The sequence below is a fragment of the Micromys minutus genome (genome assembly GCF_963924665.1).
Source record: "Micromys minutus genome assembly, chromosome: 10".
Lineage (NCBI taxonomy): Eukaryota > Metazoa > Chordata > Mammalia > Rodentia > Muridae > Micromys > Micromys minutus.
This window is the reverse complement of record NC_137979.1, coordinates 21,350,547-21,377,622: the sequence shown is the minus strand read 5'-3', so window position 1 is coordinate 21,377,622 and position 27,076 is coordinate 21,350,547. Positions and strand designations below refer to the sequence as shown.

At 44.0% G+C, this 27,076-nt stretch overlaps 1 protein-coding gene across 1 annotated transcript; it reads right to left on the bottom strand.

The window, feature by feature from the left end:
• Window positions 1–364: 364 nt before the first annotated feature.
• On the bottom strand, window positions 365–18,973 carry FXR2 (FMR1 autosomal homolog 2). Its single transcript, XM_080922500.1, has 17 exons — window positions 18,514–18,973; window positions 12,778–12,830; window positions 12,196–12,289; window positions 10,328–10,399; window positions 10,075–10,223; window positions 9,326–9,419; window positions 7,458–7,574; window positions 4,526–4,696; window positions 4,273–4,351; window positions 3,668–3,777; window positions 2,910–2,996; window positions 2,421–2,649; window positions 2,053–2,250; window positions 1,768–1,968; window positions 1,585–1,680; window positions 1,343–1,443; window positions 365–1,056 (listed from the first exon to the last, which is right to left on the bottom strand). Exons 1-17 carry the CDS (start codon window positions 18,592–18,594, stop codon window positions 961–963), a joined length of 2,028 nt encoding a protein of 675 aa, XP_080778626.1. The 5' UTR covers window positions 18,595–18,973; the 3' UTR covers window positions 365–960.
• Between the last annotated feature and the right edge of the window lie 8,103 nt (window positions 18,974–27,076).

Sequence of the window (27,076 nt, the reverse complement as noted above, 5' to 3'; positions counted from 1 at the left end):
AACCCAGTTTTCCCTCTGCTGAAGGCCCAACCTGTGCCCCAGGCTCTGGATAATCGGATTAAATAGCCTGCTCAGACTCTCAGCTCCTAGCAGGAAGAGCTCCAGCTTCAAGGAGCCTGGCCTATACTGTGACTCAGGGCTCAGGAGTAACCCAACTCTATCAAGCAAGAAACAGCAAGGTTTGAAGCACAGTCCTCTGACCATGGAGAAGTAAGGATGCAGCGATTCCCAGAATATCATCTTCCTGACACAGAATGAGGAGCTAATTATAAAGGATACAGAAAAAAGCCAGAGACCAGTGCAGGTCAGCCCTAGAGATTTAAACAGCCCGGACTGAGGGCAAAGGCAACATGGGAAACACAAGGCCATTTGGATTTTTTTATTCTCTTTTTAAATACTGTACAGTGAAAAATAAATACGCCTTCTCATCCACCAGACAAGGTTATTTCCCAACTCCCTGGGAGACCCTGTCACCCCCCTTCATACACACCCCTGGTTCTATTCCAAAACCTTCCCCATGCCTCCCACCCACAAATACCCTCACTATCCCCGTCTTCCACAGTGATGAGGCCCCAGAAATGGGGAGTACAGGATGGGAGGAGGGATAGCAGGGGAGCCCCCCTGAACTGTCAAATCTGGGTGGGTCAAGGAGCACCCCCACCAACAGGCGGAGAATGGGGGTGTTCAGAGGTCGGGGTATTAGAGGATAAAGGCACATCCAGTCTGATAGGGAAGGGGAGGCTCCCCTCACCCTGGGGGTAGGGTGGACAAGAGGGAAGGGGTATGACCCTGTTACACACCCCTCCACTAGCTCCTGGAGGTTGGGGGGGACCCAAGCTGCTGTGCCACCCCCCTCCCCCGTAGATAAGAGCAGCTCCAGCGCAGGTCAGTTGGACCCATGAGGGCCATGGTGGTGGGCAGCAAGCGAGATGGAGAAAGGAGGGATGTGGACTAGAGGTTTTATGAAACCCCATTCACCAAACTACCCAACTCCAAGGGGGCAGAGAGCTCCCCATTCTCTGAGGGGCCCTTGGGAAGCTTGCTGACAGAGTCACCCTACAGAGGAAGCAGGAAGAAAACAAAAAGAAGTTCATGAGTATACCAGGTGTAGACATTCCTTCTCACTACAGACACCTGAAGACCAGTTCCCTAATCCCCCAGTGCTCAAGACCATCAGCCTTTTAGCCTTGTCTTCTGTTTGTGTGGGCTCTGCTCTACCCTCAGCTTAACCTGAACTCCACCAGATAAGTCAATTCAACAACTCAAATATTTCTTTGCAAAGTTTTTTGTGTCCCCGCCTCAAACTTAAAAAAGTAGGGTGAGCTGTATCTTGATTGTCTACCTTCTGTCCTGAAAGAGAATCCTCTGAGGGTTTCGTGCGTTCCAGAGGTGGCCGCTGGCGACTCTGAGACTCTGCCCGTGAGATATAGTCAGCCACAGTCACTAGGAAAGACACAGACAGGATCAAGACTTTCAGGAACTCAGGAATCCCATGGTTCCCACTGAATCTAACCCTGGTTTTCCCAGAGAAGGAGGCATCTCATCTTAGCTCCAGGAAGGTTCCAATCCTGCATGTCAGCTGACCTGGTTGGCGGTCTCCACTGATGGACCCATCAGTCCGGTTACCACGATTACGGCGGCGGCGGCTGCGATTACGTCTCTGGGGTCTTGATTCATCTTCTGTGGAGTAAAGAGAAGTCATACATCCACCCTCTCATGCCCCATTGTCTCTCATACCTCTAAGAATCCCCCAGGCTCGCCTCTCACCCAGGCCATTCTCTGTCATGTTAGGACCATCAGACTCCAGGCCTCCATCCATGACAGTCCTGTCTTCATCAGTACGACGGCGGCGGGAACGGCGACGACGGGCACTTGCTGGAGGAGGCTCACCAGGCTCCGAATCAACTGGAGGCTCTGGTTCAGATGTGTCCAATAGGCTGTAAGGATTGCTGTCTGGATCCTTTAGCACTGGTGAAAACAAGGAAGATTGGAGTCAGGTGGCCACTATTTTCTCCTTTGGGTCCACACACATGACCCCAGGTAACTGGATACCTGAGCTAATAGATGACGAGTTGTATCTTGAGGTAGGCCGGGGAACAGGTGGGGGTCCCCTTCCCCGGCCCCCAATCGGCCGCCTCCTGCCTTCTTCTCCACGGCTTGGGGGATCTCTGTCACCAGGTCCTGCTCGATTAGAATCCTCTCTCTTTTCTGACTCTGTCTCAGAAGCCGTGGAGGGATCTGAACTGGGACCTGAAGAACACAGAAGAGTTTATTCAGAGACACTGCTGCTTGCCCTAGGAATTCAACCACCACATCCAAACTAGAATTCTTCCTATCGCTCACAAGGACCCAAATCAGTTACTTCACTGCTTTCCTCAAGCTTCCAGCCACCTCCTCCACTGCCCACACAGCTGTCTTACCATAGGCAGGACCACCAGTCCTCCGGCCCCGGCCCCGGCCCCCATAGCTGCCCCCATAGGTTCTGGTCGTATGCAGGGAAGAGGAGGAGCTCTCATCCGTGGTATAGCCCGCCTTGTCACTGCCACCACCACTGCCACCCCGTCCACTCCCAGGAGGGCGAAAGCCTAGCCCAATCTGCCGAAGCTGTTCATCAATTTGCAGTCTCTCTAAGCGAAGCTGTTCAACCTCCTGGTTGGAAAGATGGAAGACAACATAGAATTAAGAGTAGACAGTCTCCTTCCTCCATGCATCTCTACCTATATCATATGATCCTGTGCTGCTAAGCTTTTGAGACTTCAGCTTAGAAAGATAAAAGCTTAAAAAGAACATTTTGGGATACAGTTCCAGATCCAAAATATCTACCAATGGTCCTGTTCAGTCCCAAAGATTGTGTACTAGAAGTCCTTGCCATCCCCGTTTGCCCCCCTCCCGGTTTCTGACATGGGTACCTGCAGGTAGGAAAGGTGGTACTCCAGCAGTGCCTGGGCATTGCTGATATTCTCTCGGGTGCCAACAAATATGAAGGGAACCATGCCCTGGAGAAAAGACCAGGAGAAGATCAGAAGTCAGGTCGGATGGCACACAAAATCTGAGCACTCAGGGAAACAGGGGCAGGAGCACTACAACTTTTTTTGTTTTGTTTTAGTATTTATTTAATGTGTGTGAGTACACTATCCCTCACTCAGACACACCAGAAGAGGACACTGCACCCATTACATGTGGTTGTGAGCCACCATGTAGATGCTGGGAATTGAACTCAGGACCTCTGGAAGGGCAGCCAGTGCTCCTAACCTCTGAGCCGTCTCTCCAGCCCCCATGGAGCAGCATAACTTAAAGCCATCCTCAGCCACTCAGTAAAGTTCAAGCAGAACTGAAGCCACAGGAGATTCTGCCTCAAAAATAAATGCCACCCTCCCCATTCCCACAAAAAAAAGCCAGGCATGGTAGCACTCACTTTTAGTCCCAACACTGGGGAGATAGAAGCAGGCAGATCTCTGTAAATTGAGTTTAAGGCTAGTCTGGTCACAAAGTAAGTTCTAGGTAAGCCAGGGCTATAGAGTGAGCCCCAATTCAAAAAGAAGAAAAGAAAAAGAATGAAATGTAAAACCCACCCCTCAGCCGAGAGGGACAAGATCATAGTATACTAGGGCAAACAAGACGTTCTGTCTTCCGCACTCTACACGTTCCCAGCCCCAGGAAGCAGTACCTCCTCCCTGGGGTTCTTCTTGTCATTATCACCTTCCACACGAACCCTCACAACACCAGACTTATCCACAATCTCCTGAATCACTTTCCCGTTCTTTCCAATCACTTTGCCTAAATGGATAAAGAAGGAGTTAGGCTTATAATTTTTGTTGTTATCATTAAGGAAATAAATTAAAACTCTTTTTTAAAAAAAGATTTATTTATTATATATTAAGTACACTGTAGCTGTCTTCAGACACACCAGAAGAGGTCTGGTTAAGACTTCATTAAGGATGGTTGTGAGCCACCATGTGATTGCTGGGATTTGAACTCAGGACCTCTGGAAGAGCAGTCAGTGTTCTTAACCACTGAGCCGTCTCTCCAGCCCCTAAAACTCTTCTTTAGACTTTTCTCAACATATATTGCACATAATTCATTCTCCTGATTCTAGGAATCTCAAACTTTCCATGGGACAAAAATGCTACAATCCCTACAGGTTTATTATCTATCCCTTTCTCATTCGAATATCCAGAGTGGCATCAATCCCAGTTACATGGCCAAAACTGTTTTCAAAACTCTGCCTCTGGGTCCTAACTTTATTCCTTTTATACACACACTCAAACTCACCAACCAGGTTCCTGGGTACTTGTACAGAATCCTCGGAAAATTCAAGGTAGCTTCGAGCCTGTCTGCATGCCTCTGGTGTCTACAGAAAGAGTAAAGTAAAAACAGAACCTGTACCTCCCCTGCCATTCTAACTTTGGAGAAATAAGCTGTCACCAAAGTCAGGCAGAAAGGTCACCATAAATTCAGATTTGCTTTCCACCTTAGCCTCAATCCCGTTCCCCAAAGGACCCCAATAGTCCAATCTTTTGCTCACCTCCCCATAGATTCGGAAGGTGCAGGTCTCTTCACCCAACTCAATGGCAGTCACTCCTGGCACTTTTCGAGCTTGCTGGATGTTGGCGCCGTGAGTCCCAATTGCCAGACCCATCAGGTCTTCGCGCACTGTAAACTCCTCTTGGAATGCTGCTGCCAATTGCTTACTTGTCTGTAAAGAAAAGGCACTGTTGAGATCCTGGTGGCGAAATCTCAGAACACATGTCCCACGTACCTAATCTTCTGTATAGTTTAAATATGTGGAGAGGGAAAAAAATGTGTGAAGAAAACCCGTATGAAAGAAAACCAGGGGCTGGAGAGATGGCTCGGTGGTTAAGAGCACTGGCTGCTCTTCCAGAGGTCCTGAGTTCAAATCCCAGCAACCACATGGTGGCTCACAACCATCTGTAATGGGATCTGATGCCCTCCTCTGGTGTGTCTGAAGACAGTGACAGTGTACTTACATATAATAAATAAATAAGTCTTTAAAAAAGAAAGAAAGAAAACCAGGAGGCTAGAAAAATGCTCAGTGGTTAAGAGCACTGACTGCTCTTCCAGAGGTCCCGAGTTCAATTCCCAGCAACCACATGTAATGGGATCCGATGCCCTTTTCTGGTGTGTCTGAAGACAGCTACAGTGTACTTATATATAATAAATCTTTAATAAGAGGAAAGAAAACCAGCCACTAAGACCTCCATGGAAACCTCAGACACCTTTAAATACCAGGGCTTGTAGACAGTGAGGACTGTAATGAGGGCAGTTTGAGTGAGAAGCCACCAAAGTTCTAGATCTGGCTCCAATACTAACTGATTGAATGATTCGTAACAAGACATACACTGTGCCTCTGGTGTATCATCAATGTATAATACATTAATCAATCCTTCTTTATTTACTTAAAAAGACCAGCAAGAGGGCTAGACAAAGCTGAAATCAAAGTGGTTATGTTCATGCATGTTTTCCTGCATGAATGTACACTATGTTCAAGAGCTGCATGCTCCAGGCTCAATAGAGGGACACTTGCCTAGCAAGCAACAGACCATGTATTCCATCCTGTGCCCAGAGTGGGAAAGAAACAACTTGTGGGCTGGGAGTGTAGTTCAGCAGATTCAGTGCTTGCTCAGCATGCATGAAACTCTGGGTTAGACCTTCAGCAATACAAAAAACAGATGTAGTGGCCACACTTGCAATTCCAACACCAAGATGATAGAGGGAGGGAAAAAAGGATCAAAAATTAAATGTTACTTTTGGTTACATAAAAAAATTTGAAGATTGAAGCCAGTCTAGGATACAAAAGAGCCCATCTTACAACAAAATCCAGCCAGCTGTGATGGCACAGGCCTTTGAATCCAACTCAGGAGGCAGAGATAGTTGAATCAAAGTTCTAGGACAGCCAGGGATACACAAAGAAACCTTGTCTCAAAAAAGCCAAACTAAACCAAATCAAGCCAAAACGCCCTACTCAGAAAAATAAAACAACGAGAAAAAAAAAAAAAAAAGCAAGTAAAAGGCAGCTAGTCAAGATGGCCCACGCCTGCCATGCCTGCCATCCTAGCATCTGAAAAGCAGAGGCAGGCAACTCTGAGTTTGAAGCTATCCTGATTTGATGGTTTTGTGTATACTTGGCCCAGGGAGTGGCACTATTAGAAGTGTAGCCTTGTGTGTCACTGTGGGCATGGGCTTTAATAACCTCATCCTAGCTGCCTGGAAGTTAGAATTCTGCTAGCAGCCTTTAGATGAAAATGAACTCTCAGCTTCTCCTGTACCATGCCTGCCTGGATGTCACCATGTTCTGGCCTTGATGATAAAGGACTGAACCTCTGATTCTGTAATCCATTTCCCAATTAAACATGGTCCTTATAAGAGTTGCATTGGTCATGGTGTCTGTTCACAGCAGTAAAACCCTAAGACAAAAACCAGGTACCAGGGCCTGGGTTATTGCTGTAATAGGCTTGACCATGCTTTTGTTTGGAAAAATGTGAATTGGGGACTTTGGATTTAGAAAGTAGTAAAATGCTTTATATAGGACTTAATGGGCCTTTGTTACTGAGTGGTTTGAATTGTGCAGACCTGGCCCAAGAGGTTTCAGTGGAGAAATTCTGTATGTGACCATATGATTTTGTGGCATTTTGGTAAAGATGTGACTACTTATTGCCTTTGTATCAAGAGTCTGCCTGAGGCTAAGGTGAACAGACTTAGATTAATTGCAGTGACAAAGGAAGTCTCAGAAACTCCCATCATAGACTTTGTTCTCTGGTTAAGTCTCATGAAGAGCATTTTAAACAACCAAGTTGCCTTGGTCATGGTGTGTCTGTTCACAGCAGTAAAACCCTAAGGATTCCAGGGCAGGAAACCAATAAGACCATTTCAAAACAACATTGCTGGGAAGTGGTGGTACATGCCATCAATCCCAGCATTCCAGGGTCAAAGACATATGGATTTCTTGTGAGTTCTAGAACAGCCACGGCTATTAGAACATTGTTTTGTTTTAAAAACAAAAACAAAAACAATGGCTGGAGAGATGGCTCAGAGGTTAAGAGCACTGACTTCTCTTCCAGAGGTCCTGAATTCAAATTCCAGCAACCACATGGTGGCTCACAACCATCTTGTATTAAGATCAGATGCCCTCTTCTGGTGTGTCTAGAGACAGCTACAGTGTACTGACATATAATAAATAAATAAATTTTAAAAAAAGAGAATGCCATTCTATTAAAAACAAAAACAAAATACGAACAAAAAACCCACAAGAGAAAACAAAACCAAACTTTTAAAAACCATACCAAACCATGATAGAATACTGTCCTCTGAAGACTGAGCTAAAACAGGCACCCAGGATTAATAACCTAGTAGCCTTTGTCTGTGTGTTTCAGAAACAAAAGAAAAAGAGAAATGTAAAGACCTTATTACTCAGGATGAGAAACAGCAGCCACACTTACCTCTAGGTGCTTAGTAGCTTCTTCATTGCGGGACATGAGCAGCAATTTAGTGCGAAGGCTTCGGAAATGCATATCACCCAGCAAAGATGCCCTCTTCACAGGGGCTTCAGTGGTTGACTGGGAAATGATAAACAGGATGTATAAAAGCAAAATACATGAGCTAGAGAAGTGCTCAGAGGTTAAGAGAACTGGTTCTTCTGCCAGAGGAGCTAGGTACAATTCCCAGCACCTACATGGCAGTTCACGCTTGTCTGTAACTCCAGTTCCAAGAGATCTGAAACCCTCACAGACACACATGCAGGCAGACCACCAATACACATAAAATAAAAATAAATTAAAAAAAGCAAAATACACACCAGGGAAGCATTAGAGACTTGGCATCAGAATGCCAGAGTCCCTGAAAAAGGGCAGGTGTCAAGAAATGAAGTTGACTTTTTGTTTATTTTTCAAGACAGGGTTTTCTCTGTGTAGCTGTGGCTGTCCTGGAACTCACTCTGTAGACCAGGCTGGCCTTGAACTCACAGAGATCCGCCTGCCTCTGCCTGCTTCCTGAGTGTTGGGATTAAGGGCTTGCACCATCACCACCTGGCAAGAAATGAAGTTTAAAATAAGGTGATAGCATGGGCTGGAGAGATGGTTCAAGTGCTCTTCCAGAAGTCCTGAGTTCAATTCCCAGCAACCACATGGAGGCTCACAACTATGAGATCTGGTGACCTCTTCTGACCTGCAGGGCACACGCAGGCAGAATGCTGAATACATTAAAAAAAAAAAAAAAAGTGGTAGCACAGGCTTATCTCAAAACCAGGGAGGGTAAAGCAAGGAAACTGTCACAAACTCAAGGGCAGCTTCTAGTAAATAGTGAATAACAGGTGAGCCAAGAGTAAACAATAAGAACTGTTTCAAAGGAAACAAAAGAAATAAGGTAGGCTACAGAAACTATTGTCAGTCACACAGCAACTAAACAGCTAAATGCTGACAGAAATCATGTGACAATAAGAGCAAGTACAAGATGAGCTATACAATGTTTGTTTTTGGTTTTTGCTTTTTGTTCATTTTTAAACATTTATAGCAGTCAGAGGGATAGTGGAGCATGCCTTTAATCTCAGCACTTGGGAGACAGAGGCAAGTGAATCTTGTGAGTTAGAGGCCAGCCTGGGTTCTACATAGTGAATTCCAGGAGAGCCAGAGCTACATAATGAGATCCAGTCTCAAAAAAAAAAAAAAAAAAAAAAGAAATAACCGAAAACCCCCAACAACAAACACAAGATTTATTTTATGTACATCTGTGTGTGGATATGTTAAGTGCACATAGGTACAAAGACCAAAAGAGGGTGTCACGTGCCCTGAAACTGGAGCTACAGGTGGTTGTGAGACACATGGAGAAGGCAGGGACAGGAATCCCCATTACCTGGCTGGCTAGCCAAAGTTGGCTAGCTCTGGGTTAGGTGAAGATACGCTGCCTTATAAAGTGTACCTTGATTAAGAAATCCCTGATGCCAATGCTTTAGGGTTCCCAACCCAGATGTGCACCCATACACATGCAAACATGTAAACACAATCCAAACATATCCAAGGGCTAGGCGACAACAGCTAAATGGCAGGGCACTTGTCTAGAGCAGAGGTGTGTGAAAATCATAGCATAGAAAAAAAAAGGAGAAGCAATAAATTACAGTCATATGCAAGGAAGACTAAGGAAGGCAAGGCTACCTGGGTCAGAAGTGTCAGAAGAAATAAAGTAAGCATGAACACACAGTCTAGCAGGAGCACAGTGTAGCATGAGCACAAGCCACATATCCACTATCCTAAAGGTTTGAATAGGAAAAGGAAAATGTTGACGAGGCTTATGTTAATCAAGCACGAAAACTCACCAGAATAAAGAGCTCACTGTTTGTGATGTTGAGAAAGATGCAGTTGGCTCCCAGTGCTTTCTTGAACTCTTTATGGACATTTTCATTGGAGCAGCTGCAGAAAAAAGTAAAAAGCTCAGGACAGGGGGCAATAAGAAGCTCAGTAGGGGGCTGGAGAGATAACTCAGAGGTTAAGAACATTGACCGCTCTTCCAGAGGTCCCGAGTTCAGTTCCCAGCAACCACATGGTGGCTCACAACTATCTGTAATGGGATCTGATGCCCTCTTCTGGTGTGTCTGAAGACAGGGACAGTGTACTTATAAAATAAATAAGTCTTTAAAAAAAAAAAAGAAGAAGAAGAAGAAACTCAGTAGGGAGGAGAAAACAAGAGGTAGAACCCCAGTTAAAACAGGGCTTAAGAAAATAAAATTTTAAATAATGACAGCAAGGCACAGTGGCACACAGCTTTAGTCCCAGCACTTGAGAGGCACAGACAAGTGGATCTCTATGACTGCAAGGCCAGTTTCATTTACAGTTTTAGGTTAACCATAGCTATGTAGTGAGGCCATCTCAAAACAAACAAAACAAAAACAGATAGGCAGAAAAGGAGTGACAAAGATGAAAATGGAAAGGCTGTGGGTCTATCATGCAAAAGGTCCTCACAGGAGCAGGGGATGAACAGAGCAGAGTAAGAGTGGGAGACCTGGGAGAAGTGAGGACAGAGGCAGGCACTGTAGAGCCTCCAGTTCCCAACCTCTCCGACACTCACGCCTCTCTAAGATCCTCAGGCACAGCCATGGTAACCTTGAAGAAGCTGCCTTTGGTTGCAAGGGGATTGGGATTAACTGGCCGAAGTCGTTCCAGAGTGACAATCTCATTGTAGGTAGCATCACAGGCAGCATACTCAATGACATAGAACTGGCAGAAAGGAAAAAGAATGTGTGCAACCTGAGCATCCACCCAATACCTTTTCATGAACAAAAGAACAGATTCAAACTCCCCAAAGGGCTTTGGTCACTCACATCTCCCTTCATCATCCGCACCCGGGCCAGCCACCAACCGCAAGGTTCCTGTTCATTGGCTCTTGAGTAGACCTGAAAAAGTTAGAAATAAAGAGAAATGGCATTGAAGACTATCCAAAAACATCAAGAATTGGAGAAAGCATCCAGACACCCAAGAAGCATTCCTAAACCCATAAAAAGGAAATGAGCAAGGAGATACTAACTCAAAGTATGAGGTCACTGAATTTTTTTGTTTCCTTTTTATTGGATATTTTATGTATTTACATTTCAGTTGTTATCCCACTCCCACCTCCTTGCCCTGGCATTCCCCTACACTGGGGAAAGGAGCCTTCACAGGACCAAGGGCTTCTCCTCCTATTAATGCCAGACATTGCTACATATGCAACTGGAGCCATGGGTCCCTCCATGTGTACTCTCGTTGGTTGGTGTTTTAGTCCCTGAGAGCACTGGGGGGGTTGGTTGGTTGATAATGTTGTTCTTCCTATGGGGTTGCAAACCCCTTCAGCTCCTTCAGTCCTTTCTCTAACTCCTCCATTGGGAACCCCGTGCTCAGTCTGATGGTTAGCTGCAAGCATCCTCATCTCTATCAGGTTCTGGCAAAGCCTCTCAGAAGACACCTATATCAGGCTCCTGTTAGCAAGCACTTCTTGGCATCAGCAATAGTGACCGTGTTTGATGGCTGCATATGGGATGGATCCCCAGGTGGGACAGTCTCTGCTCCACTCTTTGTTCCTGTATTTCCTCCCATGAGTATCCCCCCACAGGTCAATTTGTTTTATTTATTTCTTTTCTTCTTCCTTTTTTTTTTTTTTGCTCAGTGGGCAAGAGCTCTCTAAGCCGAACGACCTAGGTTCAGGTCCAAGAGCTCATGGTAGTCATGACTACCAATCGTGAGCTATGGTACACTCATGCCCCTCAAACACACATACACAAAAACCAATTCACTCTAAGGAGAAAAGACAAAGAGACAGAGGTCTCGGGCAGGAGAGAAGGCTTAAAGTTTAAGAGCACTGACTGTTCTTCAAGAGGTCCCAAGTTCAATTCCCAGAAACCACATGGTGGCTCACAACCATCTGTAATAGGATCCAATGCCCTCTTCTGGTGTGTCTGAAGACAGTGACAGTGAACTCACCTCTACTTCATAAATAAATCTTGAGAGAGAGAGAGAGAGAGAGAGAGAGAGAGAAGAGAGAGAGAAAAGAGAGGGAGAGAGAGAGGGGTATCTCACAACACACTCTTGGGCTTAAGTGATTCTCTTCCCTCAGCCTTCCAAGTATTGAAACTGGGGTTGAAGATATATTTCAGTGGTAGAATGTTTGCCTCACATGCCCAAGGCCTGGGTTTCAATCCCCGGGGACGTCTGTCTGTCTGTCTGTCTGTCTGTCTGTCTGTCTGTCTCTCTCTCTCGTACATACACATGCATGCAGATATATATATTAGAACTACAGGAACTAGACTGTACATTGATTTATCACAAATGAAAAAGTAGATCCCTTTAAACTGGTGCCCTCAGGTCATAGCCACAATAGAAAGGCACCCATGCATTTTACTTCTGACTACATGGTGGCTCAGAAAAGAAAACAACAAAATCAGAAAGTAAAAAACCAAGACTCCGGGCTGGAGAGATGGCTCAGTGGTTAAGAGCACTGACTGTTCTTCCAGAGGTCCTGAGTTCAATTCCCAGCAATCACATGGTGGCTCACAACCATCTGTAATAAGATCTGATGCCCTCTTCTGGTGTGTCTGACAATGACAATGTACTCACATACATGAAATAAATAAACAAATCTTTTAAAAAAACAAAAAAACAAAACAAGACTCCTAATACAGCAAACTAACACTGGAAAGGTGGGTCTCACAGTCCTTACCTCTACTTCATCTCCTTCTGTGATCTCCTTATTGTAGTCAGCTGGAGGTGGTAGTCGGACATCCCCAAAGGGAATCTGTCTTTCACTCTGCCAGCTACAAGACAAACAGTGACATGAAAGCTATTCAGATTGATGCAATTGTCCACTTCTTCACAAGGGGGTTGCTCCCCTGCCTAGACCACTTTTATTCTTCCTAGTAGAGTCGAAACAGCAGACCCTGCTCCATAGTGCTCTTTTTGGTCACTGTCTTCAGACACACCAGAAGAGGGTATCGGATCCTATTAGAGATGGTTGTGAGCCACCATGTGGTTGCTGGGAACCGAACTCAGGACCTTTGGAAGAGGACAGTCACTGCTCTTAACCACTGAACCATCTCTCCAGGTCCCCCACCCCCAAAAAGTGGTCTTTTAACCCTTGCTACAAACCAAGTGACCAAAACTTGCACCAAGCTATCTGCTCTTTTAGAATCCCCATCCAAACCCTCAGCTCTCTGCCACTGATTGCAGGCCTCACACAACTCAGCGTCCACTTTTTCAACCCCCTTTTGGGACCTAGTGAGCTTATCTATTCCCAAGGTCTTACTTGTTTTCAAAGAAGATAGTAACAGAGTCTTCATGAACATCCTTCACAAAGCCCTAGAAAAAAAATTTTTTTTAATGTAAAAAACATAAATGAAAATACATTTTACCACCACTTAGCCATCAAGAAAGAAATATCAGAAACCTTGAAAATTAATAGTGTTAGCTGGAGGGCTGGAGAGACGGCTCAGTGGCTAGGACCACTGACTGCTCTTCCAGAGGTCCTGAGTCCAGCAACCACATGGTGACTCACAACCATCTGTACTGAGATCTGACGCCCTCTTCTGGTGTGTCTGATGACAGCTACAGTGTTTATATACATATATACAGTGTTAATATACATATATATTAAATAAATGTATATAAATTAAATAAATACATCTTTAAGGAAGAAAACAAAAAATTTTAGCTGGAAATATGAGCAGACTAAATATTGCCAGAAAGACTATGATAGAAAAGAATGTAACAATGAGAAAGGCAAAGACACTGACAGACTCTAGAAAGAATGTGGGATAGGCACAAAGTAAAACCTATACCAAAACAGCCCAGAAGCTGGTTGTCTACTCAGGACCCATTACCTACCTACTGTCTGCTTCCAGAGAGTTAAGCAATTTGCCAGAGCTCAATTAAATCACTATCAACTTTTCAGCAAGGCCAAGAATATCCCATAAGACAGTGAAAGACTATACTAGAACACCTAGAAGATATCAGGACTGCCAAGAGGGAGAAGGGTCTGATTCCCAGAGACCTTAGTACCCAGAGGCCTGAGTCCTTGGAGAATAAATAAAACACACTGGAGAAGGTCAAAATAATCAGCAGTTTATAAAAGAAAAAAATTTTATAAAATATCTACTGAATCTGGAAATAAAATATGTATTGAGATCATGACAACAGGAATCATTAAATAGCTAGTTTTTCTATTTCCTAAGAAGGCCCTAAACTGTATATTCAACCTACAGTTTCAGTTCTTCTGTCTTCTCTATTTTTCACACAAATTTCTAGTCTTGACAAAGTCCAATTCATTATTATTATTATTTAACAAAGTATGCTCTGACTTCGTAGCTAAGAAACCTCTGGAATCCAAAGCCACAAGTTGTCTCCTATGTCTTCTAGAAATTTTGTTAGTGTTTTTTTTTTCTTTTTTAAACGCTCTTTCATTCATTCATGCAGTGGTGTTTTGCCTCCATGTATGTGTTTGAGGGTGTCAGATCTTGGAGTTATAGACAATTGTGAGCCGTCATGTGGGTGCTAGAAATTGAACCTGGGTCCTCTGGAAGGGCAGTCAGTGCTGAGCCATCTCTTCAGCCTCCTTCTGTGTTTTAAGTTACACATTGTATATTAGTATGTGCGTGGGAACACATGCATGCTTTTCCCACAACATGTGTGGATATCAGAGGACAACTGATTGAAGTAGGCTCTCTTCCACCATGTGAGTCGGGATCAAACCCAGGTCTATGGGCTTGATAGCAGATACCTTTACCCATTGAGCCATCTCCCTGGCCCAAGATTTTTATTTTATATTTAGATACATGTGTTTTATGTATGGTTTATCAACTACACAACACTCCCAGTCCCAAAGTTGCTTTTGATTACTAAACATTAGTTTGTACTTCCTGTTTTTTTTGATAAAAGTCAAGACAGTTTAAAGAGTTCTTAGTCCCAGGATTTTAGAAGTAGGGGCAGGTGAATCTTTTTAAATTCAAGACCAGCCTAGGCTATATCATAAATTCAGGCTACCCAGAAATATATATTGAGACGGTGTCTCATGGATGAATGGATGGATGGATAGAAGAAAGGGAGTAAAGGGAAAAAAAGTTGCCAGGTGGTGGTGTCCTACACTTTTAATCTCAACACTCAGAGGCAGGCAGATCTCTAACCAAGCCAGCTGGTCTACAGAATGAGTTCCAGGACAACCAGGGCTACAGAGAAACCCTATCCTTGGGGGGGGGGGGTATAAAACTAGATAAGATAGATGGATAGACAGACAGACAGACAGACAGACAGATATATATTATATATATATATGGGTTTTGGCAGGAATCTATAGTTCAGTGTGGTGTGTGCTCAGCAAGTATAAAGCCCTGATTCAATCCTCAACATCAAAAGCAGTAAGAAAACCAGATTCTTCAAAAAGGCTAACAATATTCAAGGACCAGCCCTGAGCACAGTAACTAGGATAGTAGCAGAGCTTAGGAGAAAACAAACCAATAATGTTCTGGAGAATACACAGCTCCAACCTCACAGATCTGGTCAATCACCACTTACTATATTATTCTTTACTTATAATGGGAAAATCTAAACCTGAATTTTGTTCCAGATACAACCTACTTTGGCTGTTTGGTGGGAGCTTGAGGCAGGAGAATCTAAGAACCGGAGGTCAGCTTAGGCTACATGCTAAGTTACAGACCAGCCCAAGCTATCAAAGTATAAAAATCCTGTCTCCATATGGGGAGACATGTTTTTAAAGATGAAAGAAGGGAGAAAAGGAAAGAAAGAAGGGAATTGAAGAGGGCTGCCTAGCTGAGGTTATGCTTCAGTGGAAGGGTACTTGGCTAGCATGTGGAAAGCTAAGATGAGAGACCTCAAGTCCAAGCTTAGCCTGATCAACAAAGCAAGCTTCAGGCTACACAATAAGGCCCCATCTTAGCAGGGTGGTGATGGCTCACACCTTCCATCGCCAGCCTAACCTACAGAGTGAGTTCCAGGGCTACACAGAAGAAATCCTGTCTCCAAAAAAAGATGCCCAGATAAAGTACAACAGAAAATATGATTGACTACAGCAGACACAACTGAGAGAATGAAAGCAATGCCAGGTGAGATGGCATTCTGTAAAGTTCTAGTCAGTGGGAGGAAGAGCTAGGAGAGTCCTAAGTTCCAGCTTAAACTACAACGAGACTACCTCCAAAAACACACAGACAAAAAAAAGAATTAAAAACACATTATGAAGTTGGTGGTGTGTACCTATAATCCCAGCACTTGCAAAATGAAGCCAGTAAAACCAGGAGTTCAAGGTCATCCCCAGCTAAAAGCCCAAGCCATCTGCTGAGACTTTCCTTAAAACAAAACATATCACATCCTGACAGAAAAAGAAAGTTTGATTGGATAATTCTAAAATAACTTAGATCTCAGATCTGGTACCTATCAGCCCCAGAAAAATCAAAGTAAAACACAGTTTTTCGAGAAGAGAAAGGGATCTCCCCAAACTAAAAGACAGGTTAATACTCCCTTACTCACACCAAAGTCTGCTGAGTCATGAATATTAATCAGCAAGGTTGGAATAGGTAAGTACCTGCATTACCAGGTTTAAAAAAGATTAGTCCAATTTTAGGGAATTGTCTTTAACTCAGTCATGGAGCATAAAGTGCTGAAGTGGCCAGAATACAAAAATCTACATTCATTATTTGCCTTTTATTCAACTGTTAACTCTATACTATCAAAAGATTCTCTCTGCTTCACTCAAACCTATCACTGCCATGGACACAGTATAAAAGGACAGAAGTCAAGAGTGGGTACCCATATGTGAAACAGAAAACACGTCTCTTCCCAACCACTTCATACAGTTAATTTGAACTGAACACTCATCTGTCCCAGCTGTGCTTTCTTAAACCAAAGGCAAATATCTTATCTTGATCTCACACTCAATTGAAGAATCACTCTTCAAACTAGGAGTGGTGGTGGATGCTTTTAATGCCAGCACTCAACAAAGGCAGACCTATCCCAATGAGTCTGAGTCCAGGACAGCCAAAGCTAGAGAGAAATTCTGTCCCCCAAAATCAAACTTTTCTTGGAATTTAACATTTTAGGGGTGAGAAAGATACAGATGAAGGCTAATATATCAAGGAAAACAGAACTCACATAAAGAAGAGTACTTTTAAAGTTTTGTTTGGGTTGTTTTTTTATACTGGATTTCATTCCCCACATTAGTTTTGAACTTCAATCCTACTTCAGCCTCCCAAGTACCAGAATTAGACTATGCATCACCATACCCAGCCTGAGGACACTGTTTTAACAAAGGTAATACAAATGTGGGGGGAAAATATTAAAGGAAAGAATGACTTTTACTATAGAAAACAGAAATGTTATGAAGACATTCTTCTAGTCAGAAGAAAAGTACTGAGGAAAGTGACAGATCAGAACAGAATAGATAGGTGCACATCAAAGAGCACACACAGGAACACAGAACAGCAAGATAAAAAGACCAAGACTTAACTGAGAGGCTAAGCTAAAGCTAGTAGATAGCTGGTCCCATAAGCACTGGATAAAGAACTTGATCAGAAAAGGGAAAAAAAAAAAACAAAAAAAAAAAAAAAAAAAAAACCTTATCAGTTGAAGTGGGGGTAGGAACAGGGACAGTGCAAACCAAAGTCCTTTTTCTGCTACAAAAAAGATACAATTTCATAGTAGAGTCAGACAAAGTCAGTCCAAGGGCTTGAGAAAGAAAAAAGTTCTACTAAGGTAGGGGATGGACAACCCTAGGGAACCTGAAGGAGGAGAACTTTTCACCTTTCTAATGTGATAAAAATCCCTCTTTCTCCAGAATGAAAAGAGTAAGAGAGGAACCAAAAGTTTCTGGGCTAATTCCACCCAAAAAAAAAAAAGGCAAAAGAAGTTCAGAACCCACTGATCAGATGAAGAAAATACCTGGGAGGTGAGAAGAGTCAGTTTGAATCTAAATTAGGGGTGAAGGAGATCCAGAAGTCTCAGGACAGATACAGAAGATGGGCTGGATGATGGATAAAAAAAGAAAAAAACACAAGTTCTGGTCTGGCATGGTGGCTCAATCCGTAATCCCAGAACTGTAACCCCAAACTGAGGAAGGAGTTCGGGAGAGTTCAAGTCCATCCAGGGAATCTTGTCCCAAGCACACCCCTCAAAAAAGTTCACAGGAATCAAATCTTGGAAAAGAAAAAGCTGAAATAACCAATTCTGAAAGATACTTTTTTCTTTCCAGAAAGACTGTCAACATGCAGAAATCATAAGAACAGAAGCTTGTTGGTTGGGATGGTCTTTTGGAGACAGTGAGGCATAAACTTACCAAGAAGACATAGGAATGACCTAAATTATATCTGGAGTCAAAGAGATAGACACAAATCTATCCCTGGATACCTGGTTTTGGAATAAAGGTGTGGAGGGGCGACAGACTTGTCCAACAAACCCACTATATGGCTGGCTGGCTGATAAAACCTGGGGCCAAAGACGCTAAATAACAAATGGGTTTTGACCATTTCTTGTCAGACTGGGAACAGGAATGTAAGATGAAAGTTAAGCAAATGGTCCACAGCCAGTAGGCAGAAGCCTCCCTGAAAACCAAAGAACTAATATGGGACACTGGACCTTCTTCCCAAGGGGGTCATGTAGAAAAAGAAAAGAGAATCCTCCATGTGCTTGGACTGTAGGGGAGATGTGATTAAAAGCTGAAGTATCTCCCACACTAAAAAACATGAAAAGTCGATTAGAAGCTAGAGAAGGGGAGTTTCTCCAGGGCTCGCATCCACGCATAGTAATGACCTGATGTTCATGCTTTCAGCTGAGGATAAAAGCAGGTGTAATAGCGGGCTCAAAAATAAAAGCACGAGGGTTAACTCCCACGATCTCCCCGGGAGGGTTTCGAGTGGGAACGTGGGTCGAAGGTTCTAAGGGTCAGGACTAAGCTCCAGAAACTCGATCCCCCTGCACTCTTCCCTGTCTCGGCTGGGGGAGGGGGCTGAGGAGGGTGTCCCGGGTCGACGCACCGTCTCACCTTGTAGAAGGCCCCGTTGGAGCCCCGCACCTCGACGGGCAGTCCCGGCTCCACATCCCCCCCGGAGGCCAGGCCGCCCATGGCGCCGCCACCACCTCCGACTGCCCCGGCAGCAGCTGAAACAGAGCCCTGAGAGCGGGCCGGGCCGGGTCCCCGGCGTCTCCCTGGAGGAGGAGCCGGAGGGGGAGCCGCGGGGGGCGGGAGCCGGGCCGGCCCCACGGCGGCCCTGCTACAGCCGACGAGCAGGGGGCCGGGGCCGGGCCGCTCCCCGTCCGCCGCCGCCGCCGCCGCCTTGGTCTCCGCCACCGTGAGGGAAACGGCTGCCGCCGCCGCCGCCTTCGTCACCTCAGCTTCCGCCCGCCGGCGCCCCCGCTGCTGCCTCAGTCCCGGGACCCGCTGCTGCCGCTGCCGCTCCACGGCCTCCACCTCCCCCTGCCGCCGCCGCCTACTGCGCAGGCGCACAGGGCACCCGCCCGCCGCGCGCGGAGCCGGAGGGCCAAGGCGCAGGCGTCTAGGCCAGCGACCCAGCTCCCGCTCGCCAGCGCGTCAGGGCTTCCACATTCTCTTGCACTCTCTCACGCCCCCTCCCGGTCGCTTCTCTGCGCTTGCGCAGAACGAGACGCACGCTCTATCTATACCACTCCAACCTTCCACTGTCCCTGTCCCTTCCTTTCCCCGCCCCACAACACTGGAAGCAAACCAATCAAGGGAAGCGAGGGGCCGCACTCGCCCCATCGGATTGGACTTCCGCCTCCACAAAGTGAGTCCCGTGGAGCCTGGGCAATTTAAGGATGGGCATGCGCCGGAATGACTGCTTGGTCACTTTCACCACCTTTGTCTTTTCTTGGTGCGCACACTCCAAAGGAGGGTTGGGGAAGGGTGGGGAAAACCGAAAGGCAAAAAAACTGCCCAGTGCGCAGGCGCTGGGCTTTGGCGTCCATACGCATGTGTTGACTCTCTGCATCCATAGGAGAATCAAGAGTCACGGTTCTTGGCTTGAGTAGATTTCTTATTATTAATTATTATTATTATTATTATTAGTTTTGTGAGACAGGGTCTCCTGAGTCCTAGGCTGACCATGAACTCACTATGTCGTGGGGAAATGACCTTGAATTCCTTATCTTCCAACCTCCACCTCCCAAGTACAAAAATTACAGGCATGTCATTACCATGCTTGCCCTAAATTGGTTCAAATAGTCTAGTAAATTCAATGCCTTATGAAAAACAAAATGCCACATAACCTGATACATAAATGCTGAGGAGACTCAAAACAGGAAAAATTGTCATGGAGTAACTAAAAACAAACAACCTGGCCTGAAAGACCCTCAACTATAAAGTGTAACAGCTGGAATCGTGTTCCCAGACCCACAAGATGGAAGGAGAGATTCGCTCATCTCCTGCAAGTTGTCTCCTGACCATACATAAGACATCACTCATGGTCACCCACACATATAACAGAATATTTTTAAGTAAAAATAAGGGGTGTGAGGTAGAGAGATGGCTCAGTGGTTAAGAGCCACTGACTACTCTTCTAGAGGTCCTGAGTTCAATTCCCAGCAACCACCACGTGGTGATTCACAAACATCTGTAATGGGATCTGATGCCCTCTTCTGGTGTGTCTGAAAACAGCTACAATGTACTCATATGCATAAAATAAATATTTAAAAGAATAAGATAGGATCTTGACCTGGGAATCAGGGATCGGTGTTTGAGCTACAAGTTGAGCCGTAGGTAGGTTCGGGATTAGAGCTTCAGCCCAATGATTGGGGCAGTTTAGAAAGTCGGGTTAAGTGCGCCACAGATGACACCATCAGAAACTTGATGGAACATTGATAGCGACCCAAACTGGCACCCATTGGAATAAGATCGCTTTCAAAAAGCGGTACAGGATTTGTAAGGCCCGCCTGTATCTGGGAGATTATGAAATTCACTGTGGGACGAACCTGGAGCTCTGATACCAAGTGAGGAATTCCTCCCCCTTGCCTGCTCCATCGTACTCTTCCATTTAACACTGGCATAGACTCATTTTAACAATTCACATGAATAAAATAAAAATTTTGACGCTGGGAAAAAAAAAAAAACGACCCGGACCTAAGGTTTTGTTTTGTGTCTTGAGGTGTTTTGAAACCCTGGCTGATCTGGAATTTAATATATAGGCCAAGCTGGCCACAAATCAAAAAGATCCTTCACTGGCCTCTGCCACCCCAGTGCTAGGATTGAAGTCAGGTACCACAGGCCTGGCAAATAATGCTGCTTAAATTATTTTTTTAAATTTGCCTGGCATGGTGGCGCATGCTTTCAATCCCAGCACTTGAGAGGCAAAGACAGGCAGATCTCTACAAGTTTGAGAACAGCTTGGTTTACACAGTGGGTTCCAAGACAGCCAGGACTATCTAGAAAGACTCTAAATAAATAAATAAATTTATTTCATGTTCAGACATTTTACTAGCAGTAGGCAGAGGCTGGCATATCTCTGTGAGTTTATGACCATCCTGGTCTACTTGTGAGTTTTGGAACGTCCATGGATACGCAGTGATAATGACTTAAAAAACAACAACAAAAGGTTTTTAAACCCTGGGAGATGTCTCAGTAGGTAGAAGTAGTCACTGTCAAACCTGATAACCTGAATTCAATCCCTAGTCCCCACATGGTGGAAAGTTAAAAAGTAACTTTCCCACACATTTTCCTCTGACCTACACACATACACATGTATACATGGCTACCCACAGAAAATACATACAAAATAATAAGATCTAACAATTTACAATTCTAGTTCAAGGAGACTGGACATCCCTTCTGGCCTCTGTGGGCATCAGGCACACATGTGGTGCACATTCCTACATGCAGGCAAAACACTCATGTATACCTAAAAATTAAAAGAAAAAGCTGGAGCTGGAGAGATGGCTTAACAGGAGCATGCCTGCCCTTTCAGAGGTCCTGAGTTCAAATCCCACATGGTGGCTCATAGCCATCTATAGTGTGATCTGATTCCCTCTTCTGGCGTGCAGGTGTACATGCAGCTAGAGCAATCATACATCAAACAAACAAACATACCTTGGTGGGGGTGGGAGGATCCTTTTCCATCTTGCAAGATAGCTCAATGAGTAAGAATGTTTCTTTCTTTTTTTTTTTTAAGATTTATTTATTTATCTCATGTATGTATGTACACTGTCACTGTCTTCAGACACACCAGAAGAGGGCATCAGATCCCATTACAGATGGTTGTGAGCCACCATGTGGTTGCTGGGAATTGACTCAGGACCTCTGGAAAAGCAGTCAGTGTTCTTAACAGCTGAGCCATCTCTCCAGCCCAGTAAGGATGTTTCTTTACAAGACTTGTAACATCTACAATGTTCTGTGGAGGGGCAAAATGGAGTCCTGGAAGGTATCCTCTGACCTCCACACGTATGCTATGGAAAGGTTATTTCTAAACACATACATACAAAAATAAATATGTGTTTTTAATATGTCCTATTAAGCCAGGTAGTGGTGGTGCATGACTTTAGTCCCAGCACTTGGGAGGCAGAGGCAGGCAGATCTCTGAGTTCGAGGACAGCCTGGTCTATAATGTAAGTTCCTGGACAGCCAGAGCTAACCAGAGAAACCCTGACTTTAAAAAAAAAAAACAAACAAAAAAACAAAAAAGAGGGCTGGAGAGATGGCTCAGCGGTTAAGAGCACTGACTGCTCTTCCAGAGGTCCTGAGTTCAATTCCCAGCAACGGCATGGTGGTTCACAACCATCTGTAATGGAATCTGATGCCCTCTTCTGGGGTATCTGAAGACAGCAACAACAGTGTACTCATTAAATAAATAAATAAATAAATAAATAAATAAATAAATCTTAAAAAGAGGTGATTAAAAAAACCAAAAAAAAAAAAAAAAAAAAGAAAGAAAGAAAAATGTTCTATTAAGCATAGTAGATATCTTCTGTAATTTTAACATTTGAGAGGCAGATAAACAAGGACTACAAGTTCCAAGCCAACCAATAGCAAGACTACAAACATACTAAGTAAATAGATAATATGCTCTGTCATAGGGCTGATTGCCTACATTTTTTTAAAAAAAGATTTATTTACTTTATATATGTGAGTACACTATCGCTCTCTTCAGACACACCAGAAGAGGGCATCAGACCCCATTACAGATGGAGCCACCATGTGGTTGCTGGGAACTGAACTCAGGACTTCTGGAAGAACAGTTAGTGCTCAGGAGGAGGAGGAGGGGTAGTAGGAGTATGTGTGTGTGATGTGTGCCTGATTTTATATGTGGAAGAACAACTCTGTGGAATCTAGATTACAGAGTGAAATTGAGGCCAGACTGTGCAACTTCATGAGACCCTAACTCAAAGGTAAAAGTCATGTATGTATTTAGCTCAATAGTAGAACACTTGCTGAGGCAGATGTAAGACCCTAGGTTCAATCACAAAAAGACAAAGATTACTCATTTTCTCTCACATACAGAATTTATATTTAAATATATATGTATACGCATAATGAAAATGGAAGCAGGCTGTGAGGGAAGATAGACCCTAATGTGAGGATGAAGGAAGTAATGAGGTGAAATACAGTACTGAATTTTCTCTCATCGAATCTAGCTTCAACAGCATACATACATATATGCTCATATATAGTACAGGGAAATGAAAGTGAGACTCTGAAGTGAAGAGAATTAGAGTAGGAAAGAAATGGGTGAATGCTGTGGACTGGGTCTATTATGGGCAGATACAATGACAAGTGTATTTGATATGCTAATTAAAACAAAAAAATCCAAACAGGCTTGAGAACTTCCAGAAAGCTGAATATGGGATGGTTCCCGGATGATGGTCCACCTGGGTCAGGCAAGGATGCCCCAACTTAATGTTCCTATTCCTCACCCCAAACATTTCTTCATCTGTAACCTTTGCAGGTTATTCTCAATAATAAACTATAAATGTGTTCACTAATTCTGTGGGCCGTCCTAGCAGAGTCACTGGTTCCAAAGAGAGAATGTGGTAGCCTGGTTCATAACTGCTTGGTCAGAAGCCTGGCTAAAACAACCTGGGACTTGACTTTGGCACCTGAACTCAATGAAAGAGGCAACTGTGGAGACGGAGCCCCATTTCACGAACCCCTGTTTCCATCTCCCCAGCACTGAGGTTTCAGATCCACACTGCAGTACCAATCTTTTATGTAAGTGATAGAGATTCAAGTGCAGGTCCTCATACTTCCCAGGTTTTTACTGACTGGACTTTCTTCTTAGCCCCTTCTATAATTGTTAAAGTCACAGAAGCGTTCTGCTAATGAAGGTGATTAAACATAAAGGAAAAACTGAATTTGGATCTTGTTTAATAGAGCGAGATGTAAATGTTCTCTTGGCTGAGTTGTATTTTCAAAAATAATCAGAAGGGGCTGAAGAGTTGGCTTACTGGTTAAAGAGCCCTGGCTGCTCTTCCAAAGGCTTCGAGTTCTATTTCCAGCAACCACATAGTGGCTCATGATCATCTGTAATGGGATCTGATGTCCTCTTCTGGCAAGCAGGTGCACATGCAGAAGAAGCACTCATATATACTAAATAAATAATATTTTTAAAGTTAGATGATTTTTTAAAAAATACTGAGTATTGAATCCAGAGGAGGAGTAGATCTGCTGCAGAATCCTGGAATTGGAAAGGTATAACTTAATGGTATTTTTTAATTAATTAATTAATTAAATGTGTTTTGCTGCAGGTATGTGTGAGGGTGCCAGACCCCATGAAACTGGAGTTAATGACAGTTATAAGCTCCATGTGGGTGCTGGGAATTGAACTGAGTTCTCTAGAATAGCAGCCAGAGCTCTTAAGCACTGAATATCCTTCTAACCCCTTGGTTTTTATTTATTAAGACAGAGTTGCAGGCTAGAGAAGAGATGGCTGTGTTTGAGCACCGACTGCTCTTCCAGAGGTCCTGAGTTCAAATCCCAGCAATCACATGGTGGCTCACAACCATCTGTACTGAGATCCAAGGCCCTCTTCTGATGTATCTGAAGACACTGACAAACCTGGTATGCTGGTATACAATGTATTCATATAGGTAAAGTAAAAAAAAAAATATTAAACAAGACAGAGTAGAGTTTACTGTGGCCCCCAGGCTAGCCATCTAACTCATACTCCTACCTCATCTTTCTCAATTCTGGGATTACAGATGTTGAGTCACCATGTCTGCCTTGAGATTGTGTGATTTCTGTTGTTTAAATTATTTTTTAATGTATTTATTTAACTTAATGGGTGTTTTGCCTGAACATAGGCATATGCACCATGTGTGGGCCTGAGGCCCAGGTAGATGGATGATGGATCCCCAGGAACTGGAGCTGTATATCATTTTATACCATATGGGTCCAGGGAACCAAAACCTGATCCTCCAGAACATAAAATGGTTTTAGCTGCAGAGCCATTTTCCCCTCCCTTTTCATGGAAATCAAACCCAGGGAAATACTCTTCCTAGCCGCGGTTAAATAGTTTTTGTTTTGTTTGTTTCTGTTGAATATTTATTTATTTGTGTATTTTATGAATATACATCCTTTGTCTGCATTGGCACCTGCACACCAGAAGAGGGCATCAAATCCCATTATAGACAACTTGTGAGCTAACGTGGGTGCTGGGAATTGAACTCAAGATCTCTAAACCTCTGAGCCATCTCTCCAGCCCCACAATGCATTGTTCTTCCTCTTTCTTCTCCTTTTTCTTTCTTTTTTTTCCTCCAAGACAAAGTTTTTCTATGTAGCACTGGCTGTCCTGGAACTGGCAGTGTTGACCAGGCTGGCCTCAAACTAAGGGATCTGCCTGCCTTTGCCTCCTGAGTGCTGGGATTAAATGCCTGTCCCACCATACTTGGCTTTTTTTTTTTTAAAGATTTATTTTATTTATGTTAGTACACTATAGCTGTCTTCAGACACACCAGAAGAGGACATTAGATTCCCCATTACAGATGGTTGCTGGGAATTAAACTCAGATCCTCTGAAGAACAGTCAGTGCTCTCAACCCCTGAGCCATCTCTCCAGCCCCATACCTGACTTTAAAAATCTTTTTAATTTTATTTCGAGACAGGGTTTTCCCAAATCTTTAAGAATTCTCAAATCTGCCTCACCCTTCGGATTATCTGGGATTATCAGGCAGATGAGTTGTTAATGTTAAATGTATCCTTTATTATATGTATGGGTGTTTTGTTTGTGTTTAAGTCTATGCACCATGAGCCTGCAGTGCCCGTGCACCACTAAAATAAGCCATAACACCCTTGTGTCTCCACACACAAATAAATGAATGGAAAAAATTAAAAAGAAAGGCTGGAGAGATGGCTCAGCAGTTAAGAGCACCTGTTGTTCCATTCCCAGCACCCACACGGCAGCTCACAACCATCTATACCTCCAAGGTTTGACCCCCTCACACAGACATACATGTAGGCAAAATACCAATGTGCATAAAGGGAAAATAAATTACTTTTTAAAATTTAGAAAAAATTTTTAAAAGGAAACAAAACGAGGGCTGGGGACATAGCTTTGTTGGTAGGTAGCATGCCCTCCTTGCAGGCATGAGCTCTGTGTTCCCTCCCTAATACCTCCATGAAATGGTACAGTGGGAACACCGGCATCTCAGCCGGCACTCCAGCAGAGGATCTGAATTCCCAGGTCGTTCTTGGCTACATGGGGAGTTGGAGGCCAGTCTGGGCCTGAGACCAGTTCAAAGCAAGACAAAAGAGGACAGAGGTGGTGGTGGCACACACTTTGAATCCCACACTTTCAAAGCAGAAGTAGGAACTCTGCGGGTTCTAGACCACTTTGATCGTCTATACAGTGAGTTTCAGACCAGCCAGAGCTCCACAGTGTAGACCCTGTCTAAAAAGAAGGTAGAAAGTGGGGGCTGGAAAGATGGCTCAGTGGTTAAGAGCAGGTCCTGAGTTCCATTTCTAGCAACCACATGGTGGCTCACAACCATCTGTAAAGGGATTCCCTCTTCTGGTGTGTTTGAAGACAGCAGCAGAGTAATCACATACATAAAATAAATAATTCTTTTACAAAAAAAGAAAAGAAAAAAAACAACCTGTTTATTGTTTACAGTGTTTTAAAGATTTGTTCTCGTTTTGTTTAAATTTATTTTAATGTAGGCAATGTCAACTTAGTAATAAGATTAACTTTGTTTTTTTTTTTTTTTTTTTTAATGAAACAGGCTTCACTTTTTCTGGTGGGTCCCCAAACCCCTGAACTTAAAATTTTCATACCCCCACCAGCTCCCCAGTACCACGCCACCTTACCTACCTGTTAGAGGTTGATTAGTTAAGAAGAGGCAATTGCTCCTTCCCAGTGTCCCTTGAAATGCTGACAGGGTCTGTGACCTTTAGCACATCAGTCCTAAAGTATCTTTGGATTCCAAAGATGACTGACAAGCTTTATATACTATTGCCTATACACTCTTGTTTCTTTTTTCTAACAGGCTAGAGCCAAGACTACAGTGCTCAGAGTCCTTGGGACCCATCAGTGCCCCTGCCTCTTGGGCTGTCCCAGCCCTCATCAGAGCAATATTCAAACAGAAGGGTTTCAAAATGGCTGCAGCATA